Source organism: Dermacentor variabilis, chromosome 3 (genome assembly GCF_050947875.1).
Source record: "Dermacentor variabilis isolate Ectoservices chromosome 3, ASM5094787v1, whole genome shotgun sequence".
Taxonomy (NCBI): domain Eukaryota; kingdom Metazoa; phylum Arthropoda; class Arachnida; order Ixodida; family Ixodidae; genus Dermacentor; species Dermacentor variabilis.
In genome coordinates this window covers 165,266,639-165,279,606 of record NC_134570.1, presented here as the reverse complement: position 1 = coordinate 165,279,606, position 12,968 = coordinate 165,266,639, and the positions used below count along the sequence as shown (strand labels likewise).

Here is a 12,968-nt window from a genome sequence, read left to right as displayed (position 1 = left end):
AAGTCTAGTCTTCTGAAAAAGTACAGGTTGTCGTCGGAAGCATTCCAAACAAAGTTCAAGGAAGCCTAAAAAGCCAGAAATGAGTACTACGTCGAGTTCGCGTGCTTGTTAATGGCCAACATGAAGGAGCTGCTAAAGGAAGCCGGAGCTTTTGGTGACCCCGACAAAGTGGTAGAGTGCTTTTTGCTGGAGCAATGTTTCCGTCGACTTCCTGAAAACATAAGGTACTGTGTGCAGGATATGCCAGGCGTAGATGCAGTCACAAGGTCGGCAGAGCTTCCTGAGGAATACGTATCGCGCCGAGGCTCCGAATGTAAAGAGGCGCCCAGGAAGAAAATAAATGCCAATCCGACAAGCAGGAGCGTTGGTTAAGGTCGAGACTACACAAAGGAATGGAGAAAGCGGTGTCAGCGACCAGTAATAACGAGAACAACAGAGAGGGAAAGGAGGAGCCACCAGAACTCGAAGCTGAGCAAGAAAGAAGGCTTTCAGTGCTAGAATGCCAGTGGTGCGCTTTAACTGCCACGAAAGAGGACATAATGGAGCCGTTTGCAGAAATCCCAAAGTGGTCGTTTTGTCAGTGAGTGATACCGATGGCAATATGAGATTGTTAAAACCGTACATAATAGACCTCATAGTGAATGGCAAACATTGTCGCGTACTCTGGGACTGGGCCGCCCGGATGGACGTCATTCATCCCTCATACGCAGAACACAGTCAATTTACAGGAGAATGCACTTGGACAAAGCAAGCAACAGAGGTTAACATTGTCTACCGGTAGCCACAGTCCGTGTTGAGGGTCCTTTGGGAACACTTGACACAGAAGCCGCCGTGTCAGCGCACCTTTCACCGCAATATCCACATTAGTTTTCAAACAAATCCGACGAATTGTTGGGGAGCAGGGGAGTTGTCTTCGGCGAAGGAATGGTGCAAACCCCAGCCAGATCTAAGGCACGACAATTTGCGCCAAAGGTAGCTGTGCAGCCCGAGCAAAAGGAGGACACAGCCTTACACAAGGAGACCTAGCTCAAAGAGCTCATTCGAGGTTATCAATGAAAGTGAGTACGCTGAAAGCGCGTCGGCTAAAGAACAGGCCACCTAACTGAGTCAGGAAAAGCCGGCAGTTTTGAGAGAGAACGGGGAACCTGTAGTATCTCGGGAAACAGAATTCAGGCGAAAGCTGTTAAACGTAACAACTTGCACTTTGGTTAATGAGCCCCCCCCCCCCCCAAAAAAAAAGGGACCCCACTCTTCGGAACCCTCTAAACCCAACAATGAGGCGGGGATTGCGAAGAGAAGCATAATGTTCCAAAAGAGGGCACGCGTTCTCCATCGAAGGTAACCAGATAGAAAAGGAGTCCATTTTGACCAACAAGTAGTGCCATAGCGTTAGTTCCAGGATCTGCTGCACTTGGTCCGCGGGAATCTTCGGTCCTGACATCTTGGCATTCGAAAAACCAAGGACCGCTTGTTGCATTGCATTGCCATTGCGTTGGCCGTACGTGACAGGCGGAGAAATTTCACATTGGCTAGGCATAGAAATGCTTACCCATATAAAACGTATGTATTCATCTACGTATTATTGCAGGTAAGGGACACAGAGGGGGACGCGGTTAAGTCAATTTCGTGATATGATTATCTCGCAGCAAAAGTGTGGCGCGTCATTGGCTACGCCGATAGTGACGTCGTTTCTCTCTCGCAGCAGCGCGTGCGCACAGCAGTCACTCTCCGACTTCGCATTAGGTTCAAAAATGTGTCCCTGTCTTTAAATAAATGAAATGAGTCGCCCCGGTGTATTACTTGGTAATTATAGCGCATAACCGAGTCACAAAGACTATGATCAATGCATTAGGAAACATATTGCCTAACCTAATTAAGAAAGATTTTCATGAACCCGCTCGCTTAACACAATGAACCGTTCATTGCACCCCTCTATGATAGTGATTATACGAAGCGCAATGTGCGACATTTCAAATAAACAATGTGATAAACCGAAGCAAAACGTGTGCGTAACCTCATTAAGAAACACAGAGACGTAACCAATAATTGAGAAAGAGTTCGATAAATCGTTAGAATTAACCCAGGGATAAACACTAGGGCTGCACATTTCAGCTTCGATGTACCGAGTGCATGGGCGGTAAATTTTTTTACTTGTAGTTACGCAAGGTGATCTTCTATAATACCAATTAGGAATTGATGGCGCAAATGTTTAGCGTTATTTGGAAAAATGTCATCGAACTCAATCTAAGCTATCGAAGCAGAGCTACTTAATAAGTCTCTCGCAGAGGGGAACTCGTAATGGGTCTAATAAAGTTTGCACAAAAACAACCTGACGGCACCGTAAACGAGGCCGCTGATATTAAAAAAATGAGTCAGACTGATTAATGAAAGCGTGGGGATGCATATATCTTTGGAAAGGTTTGCACTGTTAGGATATGAAACCGAACGGGAACAGGAGGGATGCGCGCTTCTTGATATAATATATTAATTGCGACGAACTTAGGGAGACCCAGACATTAACGCAATGCCTCGCGTTCTAGAAGAGCAAGGCGCTGAATATTTTGTGGGTAGGTCCGCCGGAGGGACCGTTCAAGGCTGTGGGAGGAGAAGAAAACGTGCACGATATCACGCGCCGCGCGCAGTGCGCGCTAAGCAGAAGAAGAAGAAGAAGAAGAAGCCCAGCGATCGTTCCTGGTTTGAAAGCACTCGCGTCTCGTCTGCGGTCACAGCAGTCATGAAAGGCAGGGCCTCCGAAGATCATCCCTCGAAGAGCCCGAAGTGGGAGCCCGCTGCCCCGGCCAAGGCACCCGATCCGCACCACAGGAAGGTCTCCGAGGCCGGTCACGAACACGTCGTCGTGGATGCGGCCGCTGCCAGCCAGACCAAGAGGCCGGCCAAAAAATCGAAGAAGCACAGGAAGGCCGAGGGTTCTGCCTCGAGAACAACACTCGAGCCCGTGGGAGGGGCTGGCGCTAGCGTCGGAGCTGCGCCCATTGGCACCGCATGGATGGCGCCACCGATCGAGGACGTTGATAAGCGGGCCAGTTCCACCTCGGGTTCGGGTGCTGAAATGGCTTCCCCTGGCCCGGGCGCCCCCAACATCGCGCTGTCTTCTATCGCCGCGCCCAACGAGGTGACCGAAGGTCCGAAGGCCTGCGCCTACACTTCCGGCTTGCCAACACAAGGAGGTGCAGGGCGTCAGTTGGCAAGCGACGCCTTCGCAGACCGGGAACCTGGCGCCGTCAACTCCCCTGGCGCGACCAGCGCTGTTGCTACCGGTGGCCAGGTGAAAGACGCGGTCCAGAGCTCGGGCTCCTTTCAGCTCTTGGCTGCTGGCCCCGGGAATCCGGAACAGGCGAGTACCAGAGCTGTGAGCCCCTTCGCGACCGCTCTTGCCGCCAGCGCGAAGTGTGCCAGCGCTTCGACACAGCTGGGAGAAGGCACGACATCGTCACCGCCAGTACGCAAAAAAAAAAGAAAAACATGTAGCCTGCAAGAACAAGCTAGGAGCGTATGCGAGTAAGAAATAAAGCCAGCAATGTGCATGAAAAATACGTGACATTGCACAAAAGAAATCATACGTGCGCAAACATTTAGTTTGAGCAAGTAGGGTCAAGAAAGTTGAATGAAGAGACTGTTACCACAAATAACTTTACCTGGAAGCTGAGGAAGGATCTTTGTTCTTCACTTAAAGACTTCTGGGTACTGATGATAATGTTATAAAAAACAATATGTCATTACAAACGTTTTCTATGCAATGAAACTATGCCTGCGCTCATGATATGACGCGCTACATTATATATACATGTGCAAGAAGTCTGATGACGACTCTCTTTTGCTCCTCTTGAACATTGCTTAAGTGTACAGTATTCGTTTCAAGCTGATCCATCGCAAGCAGCTGTTTGCGAACAGAACTTATATATTTTCGTTTCCCGCAATTTATTCACGAAACTATTCAAAGCAAGGCAATTCTTATAAGCTCAAGTTTCCTTGGCTTCACTACTAAGACGAAGCTTTAGTTTGAAATCAACTCTGATTCTCCAACTGAAATACTTGCAAAACAAAAATGTTCTCATTAAACTACCGCTGAACCGATTCGAATAAAGTTCGTGGATTTTGAAAGAGAAAGTTAGATTATAACAAATGTAGAAATCAGAATTTCTATGTTCGACACCCATATATTACAAAAATTGCCGAAAATCGGTAACCTTGAAAAAAGTTTAAGCGCAGTTTACCAATCTGTCACTCAGCACTGGAAAGAAATATCGTAGTTTTGTTATCATGAATCTCTTGCATACATTGAAGGGAACGCATTCAGTAATCGAATTTACAGCCGATGTTAAATTCCTAAAGTGCTTACGAGGGTTTTGCAAAAGTCCTGTCCACAGTTGCGTGCTTCATTTGAGCACGGGGCAAATACAATAACGTTGTCCTCTTTAGATGCATGTTTGAATAGATGCAGCTTACAGGATTGTACTATTTTAGCACTTAGTTAAAGAGCTGAAAATTTGGTACTTTAATGGTCTTTTCGTTCAATACTGTAATTATCAACAGTGCTTCTCGAAAATTAAAGGCACTAATAAACACGTTGGCTACATACACTCACAAGATATTATAATTTCTTTTAAATTGGAACAAACCTCGCAAAAGTCGGTGTAGTGGCTGCCGAGCAAAACGATCTCTCTGTTCTTATTTACACAGGAGCTCCTGTGGTTCTTAAATTTCCGACTAGAGAACGTTTCTTCATTCAGAGCTGCACTTTCGAAGTTTCGCGCCACTTCCTGTGTTGCGCTCTAGAGTATGAAACAATAGCGGAGAGGAATAATAATAATAAATCGCAAGAAAAATTATTTATGAGAAATCAAAGTGCAGTGCTCTGCAGTGTTCAAAATCAGATGGGGATGCCTGAGGTCAAGTAGTTACAGCAGAAAACATTCAGGTGACATTCGGGAGAATAGAAAAGGTCCTAACCAAAGTTAGTTTGTGATTGCAGGCAGAAATGTCGCAAGACGGGCATTAAGTGCAAAAGCCACTGTGCGTAAGGCAGCCAGATGTCTTGCAGAAGTAGATTCAGTGGCATGGCCAAGAACAACAGCAGAGTGAAAGCAAAATGAAATTTGTGATTCCTAAAACATGTTTTGTGAGTCAGCCTTCAACAGCAGTCCAGGAGAAAAATTGGGCGACGCTCAAGCTTCGCCTTTAAGAGTGGAACGCGATATTACTCAAAGATCTCTGATTGCTTCTCGCGCTTTCCGCAAACTGCAGGTAATAATAATAATAATAATAATAATAATAATAATAATAATAATAATAATAATAATAATAATAATAATAATAATAATAATAATAATAATAATAATAATAATAATAATAATCAGCCTGGTTATGCCCTTTGCAGGGCAAAGACCTCTCCCATACTTCTCCAACTACCCCGGTCATGTACTAATTGTGGCAATGTTGTCCCTGCAAACTTTCTTGATCTCATCCGCCCACCTAACTTTCTGCCGCCCCCTGTTACGCTTCCCTTCCCTTGGAATCCAGTCCGTAACCCTTAATGACCACCGGTTATCTTCCCTTCTCATTGCATGTCCTGCCCATGCCCATTTTTTTCTTAATTTCAACTATGATGTCATTAACTCACGTTTGTTCCCTCACCCAAGCTACTCATTTCTTATCCCTTAACGTTATACCTATCATTCTTCTTTCCATAGTTCGTTGCGTCGTCCTCAATTTAAGTAGAACCCTTTTCGTAAGCCTCCAGGTTTCTGCCCCGTAGGTGAGTACTGGTAAGACACAGCTGTTATATGCTTTTCTCTTGAGGGATAATGGCAACCTGCTGTTCATGATCTGAGAATGCCTGCCAAACGCACCGCAGCCCATTCTTATTCTCCGGATTATTTTTTTTTTCATTTGTTTACCCCAAAGGCCCAGCTTGGGCATTGCATAGGGGGGGGAGAGAACAATTGATAATTGGTATACAATGATATAGAATATACATTGTAAGTCATCATCATCATCATCATCATCAGCCTGGTTACGCCCACTGCAGGGCAAAGGCCTCTCCCATACTTCTCCAACAACCCCGGTCATGTACTAATTGTGGCCATGCCATGCCTGCAAACTTCTTAATCTCATCCGCCCACCTAACTTTCTGCCGCCCCCTGCTACGCTTCCCTTCCCTTGGGATCCAGTCCGTAACCCTTAATGACCATCGGTTATCTTCCCTTCTCCTTACATGTCCTGCCCATGCCCATTTCTTTTTCTTGATTTCAACTAAGATGTCATTAACTCGCGTTTGTTCCCTCACCCAATCTGCTCTTTTCTTATCCCTTAACGTTAGACCTATCCTTCTTCTTTCCATAGCTCGTTGCGTCGTCCTCAATTTGAGTAGAACCCTATTCGTAAGCCTCCAGGTTTCTGCCCCGTAGGTGAGTACTGGTAAGACACAGCTATTATATACTTTTCTCTTGAGGGATAATGGCAACCTGCTGTTCATGATCTGAGAATGCCTGCCAAACGCACCCCAGCCCATTCTTATTCTTCTGATTATTTCCGTCTCATGATCCGGATCCGCAGTCACTACCTGTCCTAAGTAGATGTATTCCCTTACCACTTCCAGTACCTCACTACCTATAGTACACTGCTGTTCTCTTCCGAGACTGTTAAACATTACTTTAGTTTTCTGCAGATTAATTTTTAGACCCACCCTTCGGTTTTGCCTCTCCAGGTCAGTGAGCATGCATTGCAGTTGGTCCCCTGAGTTACTAAGCAAGGCAATATCATCAGCGAATCGCAAGTTAATTAGGTATTCTCCATTAACTCTTATCCCCAATTCTTCCCAATCCAGGTCTCTGAATACCTCCTGTAAACACGCCGTGAATAGCGTTGGAGAGATGGTATCTCCCTGCCTGACGCCTTTCTTTATTGGGATTCTGTTGCTTACTTTATGGAGGACTACGGTGGCTATGGAGCCGCTATAGATATCTTTCAGTATTTTTACATACGGCTCGTCTACACCCTGATTCCGCAATGCCTCCATGACTGCTGAGGTTTCGACTGAATCAAACGCTTTCTCGTAATCAATGAAACCTATATATAAAGGTTGGTTATATTCCGCACATTTTTCTATCACCTGATTGATAGTGTGAATATGGTCTATTGTTGAGTACCCTTTACGGAATCCTGCCTGGTCCTTTGGTTGACGAAAGACTAAGGTGTTCCTGACTCTATTTTCAATTACCTTAGTAAATAGTTTGTAGTCAACGGACAGTAAGCTGATTGGTCTATAATTTTTCAAGTCTTTGGCGTCTCCTTTCTTATGGATTAGGATTATGTTAGCGGTCTTCCAAGATTCCGATACGCTCGAAGTCATGAGACATTGCTTATACAGGGTGGCCAGTTTTTTTAGAACAATCTGACCAACATCCTACAACAAATCTGCTGTATCTGATCCTCCCCAGCTGCCTTCCTCCTTTGCATAGCTCCCAAGGCTTTCTTTACTTCTTCCGACGTTATACTTGTGGAATTTCAAATTCCTCTAGACTATTCTCGCTTCCATTATCGTCGTGGGTGCCACTGGTACTGTATATATCTCTATAGAACTCCTCAGCCACTTGAACGATGTCATCCATATTAGTAATGATATTGCCGGCTTTGTCTCTTAACGCATACATCTGATTCTTTCCTATTCCTAATTTCTTCTTCAGTGCTTTTAGGATTCCTCCGTTCTTGAGAGCATGTTCAATTCTATCCATATTATACTTCCTTATGTCTGCTGTCTTACGCTTGTTGATTAACTTCGAAAGTTCTGCCAGTTGTATTCTAGCTGTAGGGTTAGAGGCTTTCATACATTGGCGTTTCTTGATCAGATCTTTTGTCTCCTGCGATAGCTTACTGGTATCCTGTCTAACGGAGTTACCACCGACTTCTATTGCACACTCCTTAATGATGCCCACAAGATTGTCGTTCACTGCTTCAACACTAAGGTCCTCTTCCTGAGTTAAAGCCGAATACCGGTTCTGTAGCTTGATCCGGAATTCCTCTATTTTCCCTCTTACCGCTAACTCATTGATCGGCTTCTTATGTACGAGTTTCTTCCGTTCCCTCCTCAGGTCTAGGCTAATTCCAGTTCTTACCATCCTATGGTCACTGCTGCGCACCTTGCTGAGCGCGTCCACATCTTGTATGATGCCAGGGTTAGCGCAGAGTATGAAATCTATTTCATCTTTAGTCTCGCCATTCGGGCTCCTCCACGTCCACTTTCGGCTAACCCGCTTGCGGAAAAAGGTATTCATTATCCGCGTGTTATTTTGTTCTGCAAACTCTACTAATAACTCTCCTCTGCTATTCCTAGAGCCTATGCCATATTCCCCCACTGACTTGTCTCCAGCCTGCTTCTTGCCTACCCTGGCATTGAAGTCGCCCATCAGTATAGTGTATTTTGTTTTGACTTTACCCATCGCCGGTTCCACGGCTTCATAGAAGCTTTCGAATTCCTGGTCATCATGACTGGATGTAGGGGCATAGACTTGTACGACCTTCAATTTGTACCGCTTATTAAGTTTCACAAGACCTGCCACCCTCTCGTTAATGCTATAGAATTCCTGTATGTTACCAGCTATATCCTTATTAATCATGAATCCGACGTCTAATTCTCGTCTCTCCGCTAAGCCCCGGTAGCACAGGACGTGTCCGCTTTTCAGCACTGTATATGCTTCTTTCGTCTTCCTAGCTTTACTGAGCCCTATTGAAATTGCGTGGCACCAGGATTCGAACCACGGTCCTCTTGCACGCGAGGCGGATGTTCTACCTCTACGCCACCGCTGCACCCCTGCAGCTCGTGTAACCGTAATGTTTACCGGGAAATGCTATCGGTGAACGCTATGCACAAAGGTTAGCTTTGTGGCAGAAACGCGACCTCTTGCGTGGGCCGCGGATGCGCGGAGGCGAGTGCCGTCTTAATGGTGTTGCAAGGAACCGGGCGCGCCGCTCTATGGTGGTAGAAACGCTGGAAAGGGGAGTGTGCTTGAGTCTCCGCGTAATAGAATTATGTTTTCTCGTGTGTTCAAATTACAATCCAACGCTGTCATGTGTGAAGGTTTTGTGTGAGTCGTACTTTACGATTTTTCCGGCGTATATTAGTTTAAGAAATTCAGTTAGTTCAGTAACATCTTTGTGATGCACGGAGGGCCTGCGCGGTTGTGTACGCGTGGTTCGGAACGACTTTACGCTCACAAAACGGTCGACGCAGCACGCGGGACGCCGGATTTTATGCGACACGGGGCTCCTAAGGCTCTCGCGTTTTGATATCTATATTTTACATAAGTACGTAAACCGGCCACAGTCGCGCGCCGCACTGCTTTCCTATTTTTGTAACGTTTTTTTCTTGTATGCTTATTTCTTGTTAACCAATGTAACAATTTTCCCTTGTGGTCTGTTGTTGCTCTGCAGGTGCATGCGCAGATGATGTATAAACGCACTTTCAATTTGTTTCAGTTTACTTAGCATTCATTATTACGCAAATATTACTGATAAATGAGATAGTGTGTTCATATACAGTGACATACTTTTCGTACGTAGCTGAGTGAACTCGTTTGTTGAAGAAACGTTCCAGTTGACAGGCAGCGCTTGTGTTATGCCTACACCTTCCTTCGACTTTTGCAGTGTGCCGTTGTTAGTAGCCATGGGCCAATGCAAGGTGGCCCAGTTTTCTATCCTCCTCAGATCGAATTTTGAAAATGACAACTGCGCTATGGCCCAGTCCTAAAGGGTGAACACAACTCACCCGCTTCGTGTGACAAGTGCTCGCATCGAGTGTCGCTTCTGTTATTGAGAAAGACCTACGTACATTTCACCACAATGTAGCGTGAGTGCAAATTTGTGTTTTCTTGAAAAGATGACTGCATTTATTAGTACATTCAGCTCCTGTTAGAATACATTACGTTGTACCATGAGATGTCGAGCTGAATATCACCTTGAAAGCGAAGTTTGTCTACTTAATTATTTCAGCGGAATACCGCAAAATGACTGTCCTTATATTTTATCGGCTGGTTTTAAATTTTATTAAATAGCCACTTCCGTTTCAATATAAAAGGTAGATATATTTAACAAGTGTGGCTCTTACTTTGAAATCAAATGTGTCGGACTGGTAATTCCTCTTTCGGTATAGTAACTAATTGTTTTCTATGCAACTAAAATCGCTAGGGCACCTATCGCGCTTGCAAGTACCACGCTAAAGCTAGCCTAGGTTCGAACCTAGGCTGGATCCTTGTGTTGTGGACCACTGGGAGGTCTTCCTACTAGACTTAGGTCGCGACAGAACCAGACTTATGCTTCTGCCGGGGAAGATGGTTTAATCGAACTCGGCCATTGCCCTCGTGGCATGCAACGGCTCGGGAAACGAAGCAAAGGTGGTGATGATCATCGCTCCGTTGTTCGAAGATGAAGTTTGATAGTTGAAATTGAAAACGATTTGAAGATGAAAAGGAGTTGTTTACTAAACGAGTAGTTAGGCCGCCAAAGCAAGAGTCAGCAACTTTGTTTCATTCTTAAAGAGCAATTTCGCTTCAACTTCAGATTCGGCTACAAATCTTATTTTCTATAAGACCGCAAGCATTCATCCAGATAAATCTGTGGCCTTCGTGCGCATACATTGCTAATAATTTATTCGTGAATTTCTTGCTACCTTAACCATTTAGACGAAGTTTGTCCCTGTCTAGGCCAGCACCAATTTAACCATCCTTTAAAATCCCTTTCCAGTGGCATCTTCTCTGAAGTGGTGTTGCGTGTACCGTTTTTGAGATAGGAAAAAAAAATATCGATAACGATGGAATTGCTTTTGATTGTTTTTTTTCTCTGAATGCTATGTCTTGCTTTAGATTTGATTCACGTTCAACGGTCACAAAGCGCGATATCGTAGTTATAAAGCGGTCGACCTTCTACAGCGGGACGCCATAAAAAAACAGCAGCACTTCGCTACTTGGGAAAACGGGTGCATCGAGGGATCCGATGGGTCACTAGACATCAACGAACCAATCATTTAATGTTGTTTACACGTGCAAAAAAACGGAGGACGGGGAGATCAGACAAGAGCAGTGTCAAACGACTGCTTCACAGACCTCACCACCCATACATGTCGACAATGAGCAAAACAGCTGCAACAAGAAGCAACGAAAAATCGCAACATGAGCACACATCATGGATGTAAGTGCATGATCACTGTACAAGTATGGCACGTTTGACAAGAGGGTTTTCAAAAAGTCGTTCGCGCCAAGTAATGAGACTACAGGTAACGGTGACGTTGACGATCACGGCCAGGTGAACGACGACATAGCTCCGAGACGGGAGTACAGGCGGAACTATGCTTAAGTCCCGCCGACTTCGGCTAGCTTTTGCCGTACTTTAACTGCAGCTGTGAAACATACCGACCAGCTAAGAACTAACTTGTAGTCATTATTATTTCTTTTTTTGCAAAATGGGAACAATGCTTCTAGCATATTTTGGGCGCGTAAACTAAATATTTGTTTTTCAGGCTAGGGATCAGGCTGATTTATAAATGGAGGGCTAAAAGTTGCCCACGTGTATGCCATAAATTGTTTAACTGAGAAATTCGCTGTATATGTCGAACCCCTCTATACGGCCTTCGTACATTGCAAAACCGTGTTTTCGTATTCCGTTACATCATTTTTTTTTGCGTACTCTATGTATCCGTCACAGTACAGTCATCAAACACCACAGAGGCATGCATGACGTGTAGGAAGAGGGCGTGAATATCTCAAAGATGTGGAAATCATACACCTCCTACAATTCTTCCCAATAAAAATGGAAAAGTGCCGGAACAAGCGCGTCCGACCAGGTAACAGAATCTATTTGTTCTAATTCACTACAAGAGAGAACCATCCAAGGTGCAAGACTGGAAACAAATGCAGCATGTGAGCTTGGGCGAGTTTGGTTTTATAGTAAACTTGCAAAAGCGCGCTACAAACACAACACTGACAAGAAAGGCAGCGTCGCGATCGTTGTACCGGCTTCACTGCCCTACGAGTCGTTCCAAACGCGCATTACCAAGGAAAGAATAAACTGTCAAGAATATCAGGGAATGCCTCGGCAATCAGTGCTTAAAACAATATATTGATATCCTCGGCCCTACTGTATGCTGCATTCTTAATAGCTCACTGGAAAAAAAAATCAATACACCCTGCTTGCTTAAAGACCACCAAAGTTGTGCCAATGTTGAAAGGAGGAGATCACTCGAGCGCATCCAGCTACACACCAATTCTGATACTTAGCGTTAATATTACTATTTTCGAAAAACATTATGACAATTCGGATACAGAAATTCTTGAGAAAATATAAGATTTTATGCCCTCAGCAGCATGGATATCGTGTACACCACTCAACAGCACCGAAAATGTTATGGTTAACACAGAAGCATAATTAAGCATTACACCTAAACTTTTTGGTAGTAGTGCTATTCCTGGATCTGCAGAAAGCGTTTGATACAGTAGACCAGCAAATTATTATACTGAAATTGCAGCAGCATGGTTTCCGTGGGAAAGTTGGCGACCTCTTTTCCTTTCACATTAATTGTCGTCAACAGAAAGTAATGATAAACGACATAACGTCTTCTATGCAACCTCAATAAATAGGTGTCGAAACATTCCTGTTTCTATTTATGTAAGTGGCCTTCCCAATACTTTGCAGTCATTTGATGTATTCATGTGCGCGGACGACACAGCAATGGTAATTGGTAATTGGCTGATAACTTCACTGAACTTGAAAACAAAGCTGATTCAGAATTAAAACGCATATAACAGTGGCGCTCAGCTAAAATATCAACATAAATGCAAGAAAACAATGTATACAGCATTCCAACCACTCAGTCGAAACATGTATTATGACTTGTATTCGAAGTAATCGTTCTTCACTTGAGTGTAATATATAATAATATAATATTTGGGGTTTTACGT

The 12,968-nt window shown here is 44.4% G+C and overlaps 1 protein-coding gene across 1 annotated transcript in view; it reads left to right on the top strand.

Annotated features, from left to right (window-relative positions):
- Positions 1-2,734: 2,734 nt before the first annotated feature.
- The window catches only part of LOC142574884 (uncharacterized), a 48,074-nt gene continuing 37,840 nt past the window's right edge, over positions 2,735-12,968 (top strand). The window contains exon 1 of the mRNA XM_075683881.1: positions 2,735-3,355. Within this exon, the coding sequence (XP_075539996.1) occupies positions 2,735-3,355 (621 nt within the window). The remainder of the gene's footprint in view (positions 3,356-12,968) is intronic.